The following is a 20,141-nucleotide window of genomic DNA, read 5'->3' on the forward strand; positions in this document are numbered from 1 at the left end:
CTCCTGACAGGCTGCAAGCTCTTCAGAACAGGCACAATTGTCTTACTTGCTATATAAATCAAGTTACATGCTAATGTTAAATTATAATGTTTTGACAGGATTTTAAAGTTGAACCTGATTATATGAAACAATAGAACACTGATTTTTTTTTTCCTGAAATTTCCTTCTCTTAAGAAAAGGATACCAGAAGAGGAGAAGTAGGGCATTTATTTCCCGTGATTTTTTTAAAAAAAAACCTCATTGTTTTCCTCCTACCTATCTTTCAGGAACAGCAAATGAAAAAACAGTTGGAGACCACAGAAGAAGAGAAAAGAAAACAGCGTAAAGAATGTGAAGAGTATGAAACAAAACATGGGGCAGCTTTTTCAGCACCTGACCTGCTGGAACTGGATGGGCTCCATCTCCCTGTTAAGGGCAGAAGGATTTCAGCTTATGAACTGGCAGAACTCGTTGAGAGGGCTTTAAACTAGGTTTGAAGGGGGCAGAGGATGCAGCTGGGCTGCCTGGAAACAGGCCCAAGGGTGCTAATCCTGAGTTAGGGGTGAAATCAGTAGCCCAGCTGAGGTGCATGTGTACCTATGTACACAGGATGGGTAACAAACAGGAAGAGCTGGAGGTCATGGTGCAACAGCAGAGCCATGATGTAGTCACCATCATAGGACTGTGGTGGGATGAGACACATCTGGAGCACTGCACTGCACAGAAGAGAGAGGAAAGGGGGAAGAAGTGGAGGGGTGGCCCTTTATATTAAGGAGGCTTTTGATTCCATAGGTATTGAAACGAATGACGATCAAGGGGAATGCCTGTGGTAAGAATTAAGGGGAAGGCCAACAAGGCTGACATCCTGAGCTCAGCCTCCAGGGATTATGGATGTAAATGAGTAAGAAAAAGAGTATGAAGACACCACCAGTGGCTTCCAAAAAGAAATCCAAACTTGTTCCCTGATTTTCTCTGATGATAGCTCTGGGCAGCTGAGAGATTAGTCTGTTTTGTGCTTTAGAGAAACAATTCAGTCTACAGAAGAGATAGGTTTGGAGGGATCCAAAAGCAGCTTTCTAATCCCTACAAGGTGATCAACAAGACAGGCCAGGCTCCTTCTGGTAGGTTTTACTTGGACGATAAGAGCCAATGGACATAATGTGAATCAAAACAGGATCAGATTTCCCCCACAAGGACACCCAGATGTTGAAACAAGCTGCCCAAACAGAGTTATGCACTCTCTGTCCTTGCAGCTTTGCAAGGCCTAACTGAATAAAGCCCTGAGTAATCTGATCCTATCTCCTTGATGACTCTGTGTGAAGCCAGAGGTTGGACTGCAAGCCTTCTGAGATCCCTTCCAACCAGAATAATCCTGTGATTTCAGGGTACACATTTTAAAAAACTTTTCTCTGTATCTGTTGAATAAATTACACTTATGCAAAAACTCCGGCTTCCAAGGAAAGCCAAAGCATTTCCACAAAGGTTTGTACATGCTCATTAATTAAAAAAAAATCAGGACTTTCTTTTGTTGACCAGCTATGGATAATAGTGAAGTAACACCAGACATCTTTCATGGCCTAGAAACTGAGCTGAAACTACCAGCCTGTTTTCACAGGTTCCCACTGTTTTGCCTGTCTTGCTTTATCAGAATTATTAGGAGAAGCCACACAGAGCTGGGGGGCTATGAAAGTCTTTCATTTAGAAACAGTCTTCAGTTGTGTAGTTAAACTTTGCAGCCTTGTTTCCTTCCATTACATTTGCAACCTTACAGAACCGTCACATTCTCACGGATGCTGAGAGGCCAAGTTGTTACCAAAAATCCCTCCTCCTTGCTGTTCCTATCCACAATGCTACTACTCTTCCCTTATCCTGGGGGGAATATGAGGGTTTAGTCATATGCTCATTCTTTTCCAAGGCATGAACAGTAGCCCTGGAAGATGACCAGCATCTTTATGAAGAAGCTTCAGTGTGTGGTCTTCACAACACATGCTTTCTATTTTTGTCATTCTGATAAAAACACAGCAATGTCAATAGTTTTTTTCTTATGATTTGGTGATTGTCAGCATGTCAGCTGACACAGTTAAATCAGAAATTAGCACTCAAGTCTCCTTAGAAGACAGAAACATGGACACTGAGCACAAGTAAAACTGTAAGACAATCCACATGATACTCCATTTAACAATGAAACATGTGACTGACTGAAAAACAGAGACACATCAGCAATTTTCCCTGAGGAAGTTTATGGTATTTAACTCCTAAACATTAATTTTATTGTATTATGTGAGGAACCAATTAACTGAGAGCTTCGTTTTTATCAGATATCAGAATTATTGTTCAGAACATAGATGAGTGGTAAATTCAGCATATTTCAATTTTATTAGGCTTGACTTGTTCATCTCTCATATTCTGCCAACTTAAAGAGGTAATTAGATATTTAATCAATAACTTTCTGTGAATTATTTTATTTAGAACACTTCCAGCAGCAACAAGCTGATATGTAAGACATATAAAACATTGCTATTGTATATTCAGATTTCCCCCCCCTGAATTGGATAAGGTTGAAATAGTGATTAAAGTGCTTTCAAGAAACCTCATGTTCATGACATCTGACTGCCAGCACAATATGATTTGTTACAACAAATTATTCACAGGGGACAGGACAAATGGCCAAAGAAAAACAATTTTTGTTTCCAAAATTTGCCATATTACCATAAAAATAACACAGGTATCAGCAAATAAAAGGCTGATACCTTTTAACCTGGAAAATGTACTTGGGGTGAATCCCATTTCTAGAAATACAGACTTGGCAATTATTGTTTCCTAAGAAAAGAAAAAAAAAATCCTAAAAATCTCCAAATAATTCAACTTTTTGCACACTTTAGTTTAGAAAACATGGTGCGCTGATTTTCATCTTCTACAGAAGAAACTATATGGCATTCAATAGCTTCAATCATCCTGAAAAGTCTCAGGACTGACAGAACACACCACACTGCTTTAGGTGCAAGCCAACATTTCCTTTCCTTTTTAACAAGAGGATCAAATGCTTTAAGAAGCACTGGAGTGCAGTTTCTTAAATTAGTCTTACTTTGCATCACTAATTAGGGAAGAGCCATCAAAGTTTGGGCTACTCTGTGTTGCTGACTTGGAAATTACTGCAAACTGAAGCATGGAAACATTCTGACCTGGTCCGTGCTGATACTTAAGATTTGTTGAAGACCCAGAGAACACTGTTCTCATCCTAACTCCTTCTGCCTTGTTTGTATCCCAGTCCCCAGAAGCAGTCCTTCATGCTTTCCCAAATCTTTATTTCATTCTCTTTAGCGTCTCTTATATAGGAGATACAGCTTAATATTCCACATACAAATCCATACAAATGTGCATTAATAAAATGATCATACTACCTACGACTGACGAGCAGCTTGCTCAGAGGCAGAACTATGCAGTTTTTAAAGGGCACAATACAAAACTTCTCTTCTATCACTTGCACCATTTTTATGCTTTCAAAGCACTTCTCAAATATTAATTAGCTCTAAATAAATTCTAATTATTTCTAAGAGTGGCCTTAGCAGATCTGTATCATCTGGTGTGAAATCTGACTTTAGTGAAGTCAACAGCAACAGCTCCTCAGACCTCAGCAGAGCTGACATTTCCCTTGCCATTGCTAAAATCCTAGGAGTTGTGTCTATTATCTGGAAAGTACCATAAGTAGAGCTGAACAAGCAACAGCAGGAATAACAAGTGATAAGGTTACAGAATGAGGAGAAATGAAGGGTTAAATGACCTGAGCCAATCTGTGGAGCTCAGATGTGGGAGAAGCTTTGGGAAATGCAGTAATAGGACTCTGTTTGATTTCAGCATCAGCTGAAATCGAAGGTGCTTGCCTGCTGCTGGAACCAGTTTAAATACAGGCTGGGATACAGAGGTCAACTCCTAAAATTTGCTCATGCTGCCAGTCACTAACTTAGTTAACAACTAACATTGAAACATCAACTCTTTATAAAAAGATTTGCATTATATATCTATCTAAAAATTACATATTATGTGTATAATAAAATACACATAAAGAGGCTGGCATAAAAAAATCAAAACATTTAAATTTCAAATAGCACACATTGCATGAATAACTAAGTCTAGGGCAAATAAGTACGTAATCAGTATTTACCTTGCTAATTTGGGACAATATAGCCCATTGCATACTGCCAACTTATTTTTCTCATATGAAAAAGTACTTTGGTTGTAAATAATATTAAATATTTTATAAATGCAATTATACCTAGGTATGGAGCTTAAAAATTAACTGGAACCACAGACTATGATTTTTTTCTCAAATAGAAATGTAATCCTAATAGAAGTTCCTCCCTTCATCTCTGCCAACTTTACCACCACACAATATGCCATAGAGAAAAAAGGGGAAGTGTCAACTTGTGTAAATTGTCCCTTATGTAATGCAAACCATCTGTTTAAAAAAACAAAACAAAATGAAAACCCAAGCCACTCCCAAGCATGATCTGCTATGGAGAAAAAGAAAGAAAAGGAAATGTAGTACATCAAATTGGAAGCCAAAGACCATGACCTGCCATGTAACCATGGAGAAAATATTTACCCCTCTCCTCCCTTTATTTACCCAATTTTGAAAAATATTTGGAAAAGCATAATTGAATCATTTGCACCACACATAACAGAGACTGATATTGCTGTATTTTTTGAACATTTCATCTTAGAATGTTTTCAACTAGGCTGGAACCAAGCAGAGAAAAACTCTTTGTTTTCAATAACTTATCACACAATGATGCCACCACTGGGTTAAGAAGGCCCCTGAGTCCTCAGTCACTGCAACCCGGCAAAGGATGGGGGACAAAGTATCAGCACACTTTTGCCCTGTTCTTCTAGTCTTCCTTAGGTATCTGCCATGAAATGAGTCTAAATGAACCACTGCTATGAACTGCTACAATTATTTTTGTGCTATCTTCAGTCTAAATGCTTAGACAACAAAGCATGTGTAGAGAAAATAGTGCTCTTCCATTCCAGCCTCTGTCTGGTAAGTCATGAGTCCTTTGGTTGAGGGACCCTTCTACATACACCCTCTGAAACCACTGGGAGACTTACACCTGACCCTCTCTCGGGAGGTACAGGTGAACCAGAAAGTGCTGGATGAGTTAATTTGGTTTATTACCTAAGATGAATGAAAATAGAACAGCAGTACAACTATTTGTCATTTCTTCTCCTTTGCTGACCCTGAGGCTTGATCACACATTCTCTTCCAGATACAGCCAGGCTGGCTGAGCTGGCCACCAGCTCCAACCACATCCCCCTGCCAAAAGTTATCACTGTGAGCAGGATGCTTCTTTAATCCCTTCCCAACATGCTTCCATGAAAAAGAACCAGCTCAGTTCAATAAATTTTAACAGAGAGTCCTTGCTGTCCCAGCCTGGACAGAAGCAAGTTTGAGAATGCATAACCAAGGCAGCTTGGCCCATATGACTCCTTTTGGAGATCTGATTTCTCACAGGGGCAGCATGCAGAACAGCATAAATGTCCCTTTGAGTGTGTCTCCAAAAGATATTCAAAGTCAAGGGACTCAGCATCACTAGCCAGTTATGAAAACACTGGCTGTTGCAATAATTCTCTGTTCCTTCTCCCCCAAATTTTCAAATCTCACTTTTTTTTTTGAGGAACATTGTGTGAAAACTTTTTCTAGTTTTTTGTTCTTTGCGATTGAAATTGAATTGTCACATGGAGTTTTTTATCATTCCTATGTGCAGCTTGTTAATGCTAATAAATGACAGAATCATCACTAGTGAATTTCTATCAATCAGCCACAGAAAGCAATTCTGAAAATGTCATCAGTCCAGAAAGAAGGGCAGGTTTTCCAAAAGGACTGGGAAGATGTAGAAGTTAGATTCCATTTTCACCAGGCACATAAACTAATTTTAAAACACAGAATGGCAGTCATGGATGGATGTTGCTCCTGGGGTCTTTAGAAGTTCCTAGGAAGGTTTTGCTCCCAAAGGCAAATTCTGAAAATTAGGTATTTAACACATTCAGAAGCTGAGCAAATTAATCTGCTGTACATTTTACCATACATTGTACCATACAGCGCTGGTACTACAAGCCACTTCAGCTCAGTTCAAGCCAGCACAGGTGACTGCACTAAAGTTTGTTGTACAAGATTTTGGTAGATACCCCTAAAACTTAGATCCCAGTGTCTTTGTCACGCTTAAGAGGAAGGTTTGGTCTCCTAAATCACTCAGGAGCTTAAAAAATGTTTAACCAAAGCTCTCTGGTTTATGGTCTTTGCCACCTGGACTGACATACAGTAGGGCAAACAAAAAAAAAAAAAGGTAGAAATATGTTTTAATGGTCTGTCAAAAAGGTTACTTGATGTGAGCATACCACGGTTTGAAGGCAGCTAGGTGTAAAGCAGCTGGGTGAAGCTTTCTAGTGGTAGCTAAATATGTATGCAAGTTTTTGTTTACATTAGATGGTGAGTGAAAGGAAGAAACCCTTTTGACTACTTATCACTTCTGCTCAGATTCTCAGTCAAATTCAGCCAAACATGCCAGGCAATCACCAAACACAGAGCTGTCTTTTTCCACTGGCTTCTGCTCAGTCCTACATCTTGGCATACCCTTGATTCCAGGCCTTACTGCCAGAAGCAGCAGAAACTTTGCTCTTTTTGCCTTTTAATTTCCAAGGTTACACAAACACATAATGTCAAATCTATTTCATAGGTGTGAGGAGCTATAGAACTGCCATGGAGTTAATGTGCATGTAGTACAAAGAAGGGAAGAAACCACCTCAACTCCTTCTATCCAAACCAGACTTCATTAACAAGGAACTAATGCAATCTGCCAGATATGTCCAACAGGGTGCTTTCCTGACCTTTTCCAGACCTACAGTTATGGTAGCATTCATACTCAGTGTGGCTTTCAGTTACACGTTCTGTAATGTGAATCACTACTTTTCCCAGTCGAGAGAGACTGAGTGTGACATCACTGGAAGAACTGAATGAGACTATGTTTTGGCACTGCAGCTGCTGAGGGATGTGAAGTGTTTGGAACAATACTTTTCAATAGTGGTCCCAGTCTGTAAAATATCAGGAAAAAGTGTTAGTGGCCAAAGAAACTGAGTTAGTGCTCAAGTACTGTGTCTATGACGTTCAGAAGCTGAAAAAAATCTGAAATTGTGGGCTAAGCCAGTTTACCTACAGGAATCTTTTTATGTTCTAAGTTTACAAAAATGCAGCACCGGCTAGTGCTGAGTAACTCAAACCAACAGATGAATTAATGAGCTAGTCAATGATACAGATGGATACAGTGACATGGACACAACAAACACCCATAGCAGAGACAGAGAAGGGTAGAACAAGCATGTCCTGCATAACTTAGTAGAAAACTGATGGCAAAAGAGTTCTACAAGTACAACTGCATGAAAACAAATCTATGAAATTCATGCCCTAGCTAAGTTTATACATGGAAATAATGTTCCTTCATTATTTCTTAACTTGTATTTATTCTCATTGTGTTGACAGGAATATGAAATCCTATAGAAGGCTTAAATAAAATAAAAAAAAAAAATTGCCGAGTATAGAGAACAATACAAATCTTTCAAAGATTTAAAAAGTTGATGCCATATTTTTTAGTGTTAGGCTCTCATAAATATCCTCAGAGTTTGTGTTAGTCCATCAAACTGAAAGGCATATGCTATCTTTGATCTCTGTGCAGAACCTCCGTTGAGATTAATGTGAGCTCTGTGTGAAGAATAGGCCCTCAGTTCACAAATAGCAAGCAGTCTGCTTCAGGAAAAAAACATGTTTTCTTACAACAGTGTTGAAATTTACTGGGAAGTTTCAAATAGCTTCTCTTCAGATGCAAGTTTGTGGTCATGAGTATGTTCACTTGTCAGAAAGACCTGTCAGAGAGAAGGTGCACAAATCCACCTCTTGTGTGAGATGTTTGGCTGTTATGTTGTTATGCTATTCTTCATCTCTGACAAGCTTTTCTCATACTGTAACAACTAATCCTCTGTTTTGCACTCATCTCCACAAGCTAATGGTTTTGTCCATCGATGAGGTGTTATTTTTACACAGACTGGCATGAAATTGTGCCCTATACCCACTTCCAGCTAAAAAAATCCACAGGACTTACTGCATCCCGCCTTGTAGCTGAAACCAGGAGGAAGAAGGAATCCTTGCTGTGCAGCTGCTGCTAGGGTTCGCTGGTCTGGAGGGAATACGGGAATCATTAATGGAGGCAGCTGACCCTGGACCTGCTGAACAGGAGAGGGAAAATCAAACACAGAATTTTTTTTTTGGGGGGGGCGGTGGGGGGGGTGGGACACAATGTCTGGTAATATGCTTTCTTTCACTTCTGATCTGAGAGGTCTGGTTTGAATACACCTCTTCATATTGGGGTGTTCCAGCAGCATCAACTGTTGACCTTCATCTTCATTACCAGACACTTCATATGAATTACATTAATCCAAAATAAACTGAAATATTTCACTAAGGCATATATATATCCCACTTAGTTATTCCCCCCACAGTTCACGATGACTTATCTCTAACTGTAGGGGGGTAGTTTCTTCTCTTTTATTAAACTGTGTAGCAGTATCTGTCTCAGACAGTAGCTTTCACCCTGACTAAGCCCAAACACAAAGACACCTCCTCAGAAGGAAAAGTAAGTGCGTAAGTAGCACACAGCACAGCCTTTACTATTTTTCTCCTCAAACACATGCACTTTTCTGTACATGTGAAAAGATAAAGTCTCTGGGATGGTCAGAAAAAAGGCTGAGATACTTTATTCACAAATAAAACAGCTATGTCTGAAGTGTTAGGCGTTCAACTTTGCACAGCAACTCTACACGACCAAGCAAGTCAGGAAGTGGAAAATATTATATTGTAAGTGGATACTGCAGGGGACTTAAGACATGCAGAAATTAGTCATCAAAGCTGGAAGTGGGCCATGGCACAACATCTACTGCTGTTGCTTTTCCCCAGTCCTGTTAATAGGTTTTAATTGCTAGAAATGGAAGTTGTCTCTGTATTTCACACAGATGAGAAACACAAAGTTTGCTGGATTAAAATGCTAAATGACTAGTCTCAATTTAAAACCCTTGCTGTATTGACCAGATCGGTTACTAAAGAGAGACTAGCTCCGTTTTAAGACAGCTCATCTAGATTTTTAATGGTGCTGTAAAGCTGAGGCATTGGAGACAGATACGTTTTTGAAAACTACAATTTATTTTGTGGTCTGTAGCCTTAAGTAACTCAGAAAATTAGAGGATCAATAGCCAATCTTCTCTGCTGAGGGGCACAAGAAGGTGCTACTCTCTTCATTACTGCCTGGACAGTAGAACTGGCAAAAGAGAGCCTGCACCAGTCCTTGGCTGCCACTGTTCAGACTACACCATTTGCACTTAATTTTATTTTCATTTAATCTCCGGTCTTGGTTCACCCAACACTATTCCCAGGCATAATAGTGATACAAAATTTGGGATTACCATCCCTTTTAATTTATGCTGGGAGCTGTCAACACTCCTGTGTATGTTGACTGTGTCTTTATAGTCTGAAACAAATTTCAAGGATGGAGTTCAAGAGCACTGTTGAAAGAAATTCTTGGAGTGGGAGATTAGGATTGAGGCTGAAGATAGAGCAGATGTAGCCTCTCTCACTGAACTAGCTTGATCCATTTTTTGTTACTTCAATATTTTTCTTTCTATCCTGATCCTGTTAATTAGAAGGCATACCTGTTTTCAACTGAATTATGGGAGAAAAAAATCTATATAAAACATGATTTGCTCTCTATCCGCACAAAGTTATCCTAGAGCTGTCTAATACCTGCCTTTTCTTCAGGTGTTTCCCTTTATGTTTGTTTTGTTTGAGGTTTTGTGGTTTGCCTTTTTTTTTTTTTAAGACAAAGACAAACTAACTGTATTCTTTTAGAACAAAAATGAACAGCCATGCGGAATTTTTGCATAGTACTCTTCTTCGGCAAAAAGCCACAGAACTTTTTTTAAAATGGTTTCCAAGGATGAAAGTGACTTTGCCAAGCGAAGAAGCTTCAAAACAGGACTCAAAAACACTAATAGAAAGACAGATGGTTCTACTAAGTGCTTTGCTGCCAAAAAAAATGTTAAAAAAAAAGTGAAAAAAATGGAGTGATGTTATTGAAGCTGACTGCAAAGTTCTCTGATGACTGCAAATACTCTTGTCCCACTGCAAGTGTTAACTCTGCCTCCAGGGCTAATATAACTAAAGCACCACACACACACAAATTGTCATTGCCAAGCCCACAATGTAGCTTAAGTCTGCACTTGATTCCAACTGACTGCCAAACACATGAGCAAAACACCACAGTGAAAAATTCCCATTTAGGAAAACATTTACTAGGAAAATGCCCTTTCTTCCTATATCTGACTGCTGCATTTAATTTTTTTTCAAATTGCCGCTCCTCTTTAAATCTCCAAGGGGCTTTACAGCCCCTATTTTCAAATGACACAACCCCATTTGCATTAAGGAGGTAAAAGCTATAGAATGATGAGGATGGTTTGCATGGATATAGAAAAAATGCAGTCAAAACAGTGAGATTTTCATTCCAGGATGGAATGTATGTAGCAGCACTCAGCTACACTTCATTTTCTCCTAAACACAAATAAAGGTAAACATTAGTTTATTTTAATCCAATTACCTGACACAATATCATACAAATTATGGACTCTTCATTTTTATGGTTCATTTAACTACTACATCTTAACTCGTTATGTTTATTATTATTATTAACTGGAATTGCAAGGTACAACTGTTTCAAGTGGCATTGAATACAGGCCCTCCTTCTGAGTTTTACATCTAAGGTGTTTTCCTCTTTTTTTTTTTTTTTTTTCTTTTCAAGGTATTACTACATCAGCTAAATCTCTCAAATGTTTTTTATTATACAGCTGACATACCTTCCAATATTTTCTGGATTGTAACCTCTTGATACTGCATTTCTAATTTAAATATAATGGACTGCAAATCTGAGCTATTTTCCAGGCCCTTCAATTTGTTCTGCTAATGGACATATGTCCATAAAAAGAAATGCCTCCTGATCCATCTAATAATTTATACAGCTATCAAAATTCTCCACTGGCCAGTCTTTCTATGTGATGACTTCTTCCCAGCTGTAATATCCTAAAGGAGAAAACTGTATTTTAAATCCTCACAAAACTCCCAATGGATTTACAATTCACCTACAATTTCACCTTGTAACTTCTCATCTACTTTATGTTAGTCTGGATGATACAGATACAATCTTCCAAGGCCCTTTTTTTTTTTTTCATACTGTTTCCACTGTATCAACCGATCCCACTGTTCCCTGATTTTCCTTTTAATGTGAATGTCACATTAACTGGAATATTCTTGTACTGCATGACAAAACTGCACAGGTATGACATGCACAGAAAAGGCACATAATGCACATAAAATAACAAAGATAAATACCAAATGTCGTAAGAGCCAAACTTCTATGCAAACAATTCTCTAGTCACAGAATTTGTACTTTCATCTCTTTGAAAAGCTATTTGAAGCAAGAGCCAAGTCCATGTTACAGTGAAAGAAGCACCACTTGCCATTTAGTTTGTGAGAAATATCACCCCTTAAGGAAGCAGATGCACTAGAGTTCAAATGGCCAAATAAACTCAAGGTTCTTTCATTCATAATGAGGAAAGTAAATCACCCTCTCTAATGGCAACGCATTTTTGGGAGCATGAGAAACTCCAACCAAATGTAACCTAGAGCCAAAACCAAACCCAGGTGTGTTGGTTTTCCACTGCTGGGTTTTGGGTTGCGAGTGGTCACAGAAGTGGCTTCTGTGAGAAGCTGCTGGAAGCTTCCACCACGTCAGGCAGAGCCAATCCCTGATGGCTCTGAAGATGGGCATGCTGCTGGCCAAGGCTGGGCCAGTTAGAGATGATCGTAATGCCTCTGTGGTAACAGATTTAAGAAGAAAACCAAAACAAAGATACTGGGACAGTTTTAATTCTGGATAGAGAAGAGAAGGAGGTGAGAATGTGTGACGGAAACAACACGGAGACACCAAGGTCAGTGCAGAAGGAGGGGCAGGAGGTGCTCCAGGTGCCGGAGCTGAGATTCCTCTGCAGCCCATGGTGAGACCGTGGTGGAGCAGCTCTGCCCCTGCAGCCCCTGGGGATCCACAGGGATGCAGAGATCCACTCACAGCCCCTGGGGATCCACAGGGATGCAGAGATCCACTCACAGCCCCTGGGGATCCACAGGGATGCAGAGATCCACTCACAGCCCCTGGGGATCCACAGGGATGCAGAGATCCACTCACAGCCCCTGGGGATCCACAGGGATGCAGAGATCCACCCACAGCCCCTGGGGATCCACAGGGATGCAGAGATGCACCCACAGCCCCTGGGGATCCAAGGGGATGCAGAGATCCACCCACAGCCCCTGGGGATCCACAGGGATGCAGAGATGCACCCACAGCCCCTGGGGATCCAAGGGGATGCAGAGATCCACCCACAGCCCCTGGGGATCCACAGGGATGCAGAGATCCACCCACAGCCCCTGGGGATCCACAGGGATGCAGAGATCCATCAACAGCCCCTGGGGATCCACAGGGATGCAGAGATCCACCCACAGCCCCTGGGGATCCACAGGGATGCAGAGATTCACCCACAGCCCCTGGGGATCCACAGGGATGCAGAGATTCACCCACAGCCCCTGGGGATCCACAGGGATGCAGAGATCCACCCACAGCCCCTGGGGATCCACAGGGATGCAGAGATTCACCCACAGCCTCTGGGGATCCACAGGGATGCAGAGATCCACCCACAGCCCCTGGGGAGGTGCCCAGGCTGGAGCAGGTGATGCCTGGAGGAGGCTGTGATCCAGTGGGAGACCCTGTGGAGAGGGGATCCTGCTTCCAGGCTGGAGCAGCCTGTCCCTGGAGGACTGCACCCCGTGGGACAGTGACCCACCCTGCAGCAGCTTTGGGAGGATTGTTTGCCCATGGGAGGGACTCACGTTGCAGCAGTTTTGGGAGGGCTGCTGCTCGTGAGAGTGGAACCACGGTGGAGAAGTTCACAGAGAACTGTCTCCTGTAGGAAAGGACCCCACGGGCTCCCAGGGGAAGGGCTCCTCTCCCTGAGCAGCAGAAGAAGAACTTGGGAAATGAACTGACCAAAATCCCCACACCCTGTCCTCTGCACTGCCAGCAGGAAGGAAGGAGGTGTTGGGGGAAGAAAGGTTGTTTTTAAGGGCTTAATTTGCTTCTCATTATTCTCCTCTGATTTTGTTAGTAATAAATTCACTTAGTACTTCTAAGTTGAGCCTGTTCTTCCCTTGGAATGTTTTCTCCCAGTCCTTAACTCATGAACCCTTCATTTAAGATTTTTTTCTCTCCTCTGCCCAGCTGTGGCAGGCGAGGGAGAGTGAATGGCTTTCACGGGTGCCTACGTCAAACCACGACATCAGGAAACCTTCATAGTTGCCACTGAAAATCCAAAAAAGAGACCACCCCTAAGGAACTTAACAATGCAAAAACCAGTACGAGCACATGACAAGCAACTAATAGTAAATCTACTGTCCATGTGGGAAACTGGGCACCCACAGTTGCCTGCAGAGATTTTTGATTCTGAAAAGTGCCTCAATGTATCTTTATTTGTTTCAGCGCCTTTGAAAAATCTGGCCCTAAATGGCTTACCATATCAAAGGAAATTTGTTGGCAAACTTGGAACCAATTCAAGCTGTTGAAGCCTGGGCCAGCATCTTCACAAATCTCTGCACGCCCTTTATGACAAGACCATAACAAATCCAACCACACAAAGACATTGCATTCAACATAGTCACAGTTAATATTTCCAGGATTCTCAGCTTCATTATAACTGTAGTATTTCCACTTAAACTCTGCTCTCCTATCTACTTTTAGGAACATACTATGGTTACCACAGCTACCTAAGCACCAAGCAGTATGCTTTTAACAGTTATCCCTACTGTTTGTTACTAGCTCCTGTTGTGACTTCCACAAATTTAGATTGCAAACACTTGACAACTACAGTTCTATTTTCTGTAAAAAGTCATGTGTGCTTTGGGTCACTATGTAAATATCTACACAGGGAAAATAGTTTAAAGAAACATTAAGATTGCAAAGTTAGACATCCATGGCTTAGGGAATGCCAGAATCAGGGAAGCATGCATGACCTTATTTTGGTCCTTTATGCCCCTGCATCCAGACACAATCTTTAAAGTTCTGAGTTTCCCTTAGCACATGACTCCTGCTTAATCTAGAAGGCTTATACCATTTCTCAAGTAACATAAATCCATATTTTCAGCAAACCTAAGCCCCTAAAATAGCAGCTGCTGTTAGCTTTATCTATTTTCTCCTCATACACTTCCATCAATTTCATTTCCGCAGCTGCTCATTACATATTTATTAGCACCAACTTTTATACATCCACTTCCCAGCACCTATACATATAACATTTTCCACTGAGGGGCAAATACTGCTAATGCACACACCTCTAGTTCTTCAGAAGCAATTCTATTCATTTTGGTGAGACTGGTGATGGATAACAAATTACTCACTGTGGGTAAGAATAGCCACTAAAAGCAACACTTCTTTACAACCTGATGAAACTCTGGACAGTACTTCACTTTTGAACTTTTCAGAAGATGCCCTTCAGGAGCTGCATGAGCATCTTTGCTGAAATGGACTCTTGGGTGGTTGCTTCATGTCGAAGTGTGGCTTATTTTTATTTTCATTTGAGTTATCCTCAGCTGCCTCAAATAAGTTCAGATTCTACATTCCTAGAACGGTGGGTGCACATGAATGATTTGATTAACTTCAAACTGTTGTATGAATATCTTCTTGCTTGTGACTTGTTTATAAGTTAAGCATCTCTTCTACTGTATAGGAAAGAATGCAATGCACATTTCACATGCAGCAACACAAATCTGTCCTTCAAAAATGACATGTTTAATTGCATTTGTCCCCCTTCCTCCAGAAACACTTGGCTCTCAGTGACACACACTCTGCTGAAGGACTGGATTCTTTAATTAGCACATGTGTTGGCCCTCTTTCTACCTCACCCCCCTCCCCATGTCTATCTTAAGGGAAATAAAAATATATGTCCCCATATAACTACAATCTGCTATTTTCCCTTTCAGTGATGCTTAAAATAAGAAAAGAAAATGTTTTTCTCTTTCTCTTCTCTGTATCAGTTCCCTAAATTGACATAAGCATGTCCTGAACAGATACAGCAGGAAGCCCTGCCTATCCAGGTTACGGAATGACCCCTCTTCCTACTGAGTTTGAGGTGCCTTTTTATGGGGTGCTTACTGAATATTCAGGATGCAAAGCAGAAGATGGATAGCATGAAGTAGAGATGCATTTTTTCTTCCTAATCATCACCTGTAAACTCTTCTGCACTGGATGATTCAGGCTCTAAATATTATTCTTTCCCTTTGCTGTGCATGAGGCTAACACAGTTCATACCAGTACTTACTAAAATCTACCCTGTCCAAACATCTCAGTTCACTCAGCAGTTCTCAGTGTTCTCACAATTGTTTGCAAACAGTGATACTGTTGGCAGAAAACATGCTCTCATGGTGCTGATCTTATAAGGAGAATAAAGGAGGCGATTTAGGGAGACGCCTCCATCACCCACCACACACACCTAACACATCTTCCCCATTACAACTCTACTAAGGCAGTTTTATTTAGAGTGATGGTGTGAAAAAAAATTATTAGTTTGATGGAATATGGAGACAATCTCTAACAGGTATGCAACTTAGCACATTGAAAGTACAAGAAACAAACTTTCAGGAAAACTGAAAAGCATCTTAGGGAAATACATAAGCATTTTTTCATTTTAAAAAAGCAAGGCCTTTCAGCCTGGAAACTTTCTACCTTTGCTCAGTCTTGCAAGAGAACCCAGGTTTCACTACCAGCATCCATCTCAAATTCATCTCATCATAAAGTCTGTAAATTAACACAGACTTAGCCTTTTTAACTAAAATGCAGCAAAGTGCCTTAAACTGCCAAACAATACAGGCAGTAGCTGTTTCCATGTTGATAACTTCCTTCCAAGGCTTTCCTCCTTCAGTTCATGCCACAGAACAAAATGCCATGTTGAGAGACAAACCTCCAGCAGCTCTTTGCAGGACAGAAGCCCAAAGGACCTTTCACATTAAGGAACAACCCTTGGACGCTCCCAAAGGAAAAAGGCAGTGCTACTTCTTTGTTTCCATAACTAAAGAAAAAAAAAAAACTTCAAAACGTTTTTTAAAAATATTTGACTTAGTATAGAAAAACATAGTGAGGAAAGAAAAGCAGTAAGATGACTTTTTTTTGTATTGGGATGAGGTTTAACAAGTACTCATGCTTGTGCAGCTTAGCATGTAAGTTACCTACAGGGCAATTCTGCCACAAAGGTATTGGAGCAAACAACAGAACTGAAGAGACCACCCAAAATAAGAAGAACATAAACTGGAATTAATTCCAATAGGCAGCTGCTTTAAGACAAAAGCCTAAGAGTTGACACAGGAAGGGCTGCTCCAGACTACACAACATCCCAGTCAGTGGGGTTCTTTGACAAAATCAGGACTTTCAGAGCAAGTGACTGTAATTCAGTTAACAGCTACACTGGAAGACTGAAGTGCACTCTCAAAAGAACCCTTTCTACTCCCAGCTCAAGAGCAACACTAAAAATAATTTGCTCTTTCAATTTTATAAGAGAAAAAGATTCATTGTTTGGTTGATTGAGCTACTTGTTTCATGAAGAGGTTGAAGTTAGCAAATGGGCTTTTGAGGCTTGATGGCAACAGTTTCAGCCAAATTGTCTTATTTCACCTTACTTAATATTCACACCAACACTGTGTTTCTCATGGCATAGCTTCCAAGCACCAGAGCACCTTGTTTAAATGTTACTACCCCTCCTAGAAGAATAAACCAGGACTGTAAGGGAAATCTGCCACAAACTTCTGGCCATCAAAACTGCTGATTTATATGAAGTATTGTTCTCTATCTCTGCTTTTGCTGGCTGCCAGCAAGCTGCTCCTAAGTGCAACTGTCGTGAGCAGGGGTTAATCCACAAAGTCACTTCCTTCAAAGTGGAAAATCTCTGAGCTTCCATTAATGCCTGATGCTACCTTGCAGCATGTGAGGGAGCACAGAGTTTCCATATGCCTAGCTAATGCTTTTCCCAATGAGGTCTGGGCTAGTGCTGATGGCTCCAGCAGTAAGCTATCCAGTGAAACATTTGTCAGGGAAAAGAAAACAGGTGTGAGGTTTCCTGATGTGATTTAAAAGACAGCATGTAGGATAATTCCTTGAGCAGCACGTGTACTCTTTTCTACAGTTAGCTGATCTATGATAGATTGGTTCGGTTATTCAAAATATAATGTACTATGGGTTTACTTGCACATGCCAGAAAGAATCAGCGATACAAAGCAATACACTTCCCTGGTCACTGTTCACAGCAGCCTTTCAGAAGTCCTCTGTGTACTTTTTCCTTTTGATTTTCTACACTCTGTTTAAAAGGACTGAAGTGGCTGAGTTTTGCCACATGTGTGCTAACCCAGCTCTCTTTCTTTTCAGAGTCACTTCTTTGGTGACTCAATGCTCTCATTTTACCAGATCCAAAGTTTTTGTGCAACAGCATCATGGCTTGCTGTCAAAAGAGCTCCCAGAAAGTAGGTCTGGTAGGAAGCACTGCTGCAGAGGAAGCAGGGAAGAGCAAACAGGGCAGTTTTGCTAACAGGGGCTGTTCCTATTTGAGGATGTCTGAGCGGTCAAGAGGAGTGTAGAATCAAGAGGACTTTTTCTGTAGGAGCTCAGGGTTTTTTCCAAGATTGACTCTGCAAATCTTAAAATTATAAATCAATGACTAGACTATGAAAACAAATGGGAATGGGTAGAAAGGCTCAGAACTGGCATGGGACTTAAAGAGGGGAAAAGAGGAATAATCCAAACATGACTTTTCAAGAACTTCCATGAATGTTGGAAATCAACAGATTCAGTTGGTAATAAAGAAATTAGTAAGTAAATGAACTGGAAATAAACTCTAGTGTTACAGGCCATCAAAGGCAGGAAGCCTGGCTGTTTTCTGACAGGCAAGTTCTGTGACCTAGGAGAAATACCTCACCTTACTATCTTTTCAGTGCTTCCAAGGCACCTCTGGACTCACCCTGACACCAAAGTATCGTTGTGAATGTTTTTGTGCAAAGGATGCAAGCAGGACCATAAAATGCTCAGCTATAAAACTGCCCCAAATGGTTTTCAGGTTAAGAATGCAGCTTAGGTAATTAATTCTAAATAATTTTCTAAAATAATATCTAAATGTTTTGTAAATTTATTCTAACCATGGTTTAGTCTGAAGTAATGCAGCATTTGGGGAGTGAGCCTATCCACAATATATTTCTTTGGTGCATTTTCCTGAAAAGATCAAGAAATGGGTGGCAAGGGCACAGCTGACGCCATTACACTTAAAAAAGTGGTATTTTTTTGTATTTTATATTATTTGAAGTTATTCAGAGGCATCTGTCTTATGACCAGCTGCTAAACCTCTCCCTTTATCCCTTGCTGATTTTTCCATAATATATTCAAATACCAGTAGCTAATAATATTGATGTATAAATTGCAGTAGTGTTTTTCCTGTTCCAAAACCCCAGATTCTTAAACTGAAAAAGGAAGAACTGTTCAAATTAGGAAACCACTGCACTTGAGATGGTGTAGAGATGATGGCCAGTTCCATGATCTCATTTTTTAACACAATGCTAAGGGTATTCTTTCAAACAAACCCCTCAGGTCTCAAGATGTATTTTTCACTCAGTATCTCTTTGACAAATGGAATATTATTAGTTAAAAAAAATCCAGCTACTTCAGTGTGTAGGCGACGGGGAAGAAATAGGGGTTATTTAATATTATGTAGTGGGCAGAAATTCAAAACCCATTCGGCTGCTGAATAGTGCAATGCTATAAACAAACAAGAAAGTCTTATCAAAGTCAACCACTTAAAATTATACTTTCTAGAAAAAGGGAGAAAAAATAGACTTAAAGGACTAAAAAAATAAGTGTCTGCACTACAAGTCATTACCTCCTCTTGCCTTCTTTAAACTGAAAGGTTGAGGGACATTTTATTAGACATTTTATTTATTGTACAATAAAACCGTATACAATCTAATGAACTACAGGGGAAAAACATCCTTCAGGGTTTGGTCAGTACAGAACTGGGTCTGTTCATAGAATCTTAGACTAAAATCCACTGATTAAACCCTTTCCCCAATTTTATCATTATTATTAAGTCAGATACGTGTTTCAGGGTAAGCGTGGTCTTCAGTGACATCAGTTTCAGAGCACAAGTAGTTACAACTCGGTGTCATTCTTTTCTGAAGACAATATATTATCATTATTATTATCAACACCACTACTGTGTATTGAGTTTTACTCTTCCTATAAGATCTTAAAAATCCCTGCATGATGAACAAATGGCCAGGAAAGCTCCGACCACATGTTATTAGAGATCCTTGCAGCAAACACAGCTTTAGTATTGGATAGCCTCTAATTACTGCCCAGGGACATGCATAATAAAGACCTCTTTTCAATGTCTCAGCTGTTCAGACTCGTTTCTGACTGTCTCCTCTGCCAGTGGAATTGTTCCTCAGCAGAGCTCAGGTTTACCATCAAAAGTTTGATTTCAAAAGCAAAATACATTCAAGTTGCAGAACAAATACTATTTCAACGGATACGTCACCACTCTTCCACTCATGTCCTGATGCTTTTTGTACCCTTGTTACCAAAATCCTCATAAAAAATGTTATTCACAAGTTTTTGTTTGGGAACATTTTTCTGAATAGGGCTGAAGACAGTCTCTAATTTTTTGCCTACAATCTAGTGACAGGAACACAGTTAGAGCACAATTAGCTGGAGATAGAGTGATAAAATTTAGACATCTCATCATCTGATTTCTGTGTACAGGCAGGTAAGCAGCTAGCCAAATTCTGCAGCTTTTCACTCCACTAAATTGCAGGTACAAATATTTTGATTGCCCAAAACACTGTATCTTTCTTTCCTTTGTTGTCACCTTCAGTTCTTCCTTGTCTTCCTCCACCTCTTTTATTATTAAAAATATGAAGAAAACCACAAAAATGGGAAAAAAAA

General features: G+C 40.3%; 1 protein-coding gene across 1 annotated transcript in view; it reads right to left on the reverse strand.

Moving 5' to 3' along the window:
• The window catches only part of SOX5 (SRY-box transcription factor 5), a 288,158-nt gene that overhangs the window by 90,475 nt on the left and 177,542 nt on the right, over positions 1-20,141 (reverse strand). The window contains 1 exon segment of the mRNA XM_066319506.1: positions 8,127-8,247. Within this exon segment, the coding sequence (XP_066175603.1) occupies positions 8,127-8,247 (121 nt within the window).

Source organism: Sylvia atricapilla, chromosome 5 (genome assembly GCF_009819655.1).
Source record: "Sylvia atricapilla isolate bSylAtr1 chromosome 5, bSylAtr1.pri, whole genome shotgun sequence".
Classification (NCBI taxonomy): Eukaryota; Metazoa; Chordata; class Aves; order Passeriformes; family Sylviidae; genus Sylvia; species Sylvia atricapilla.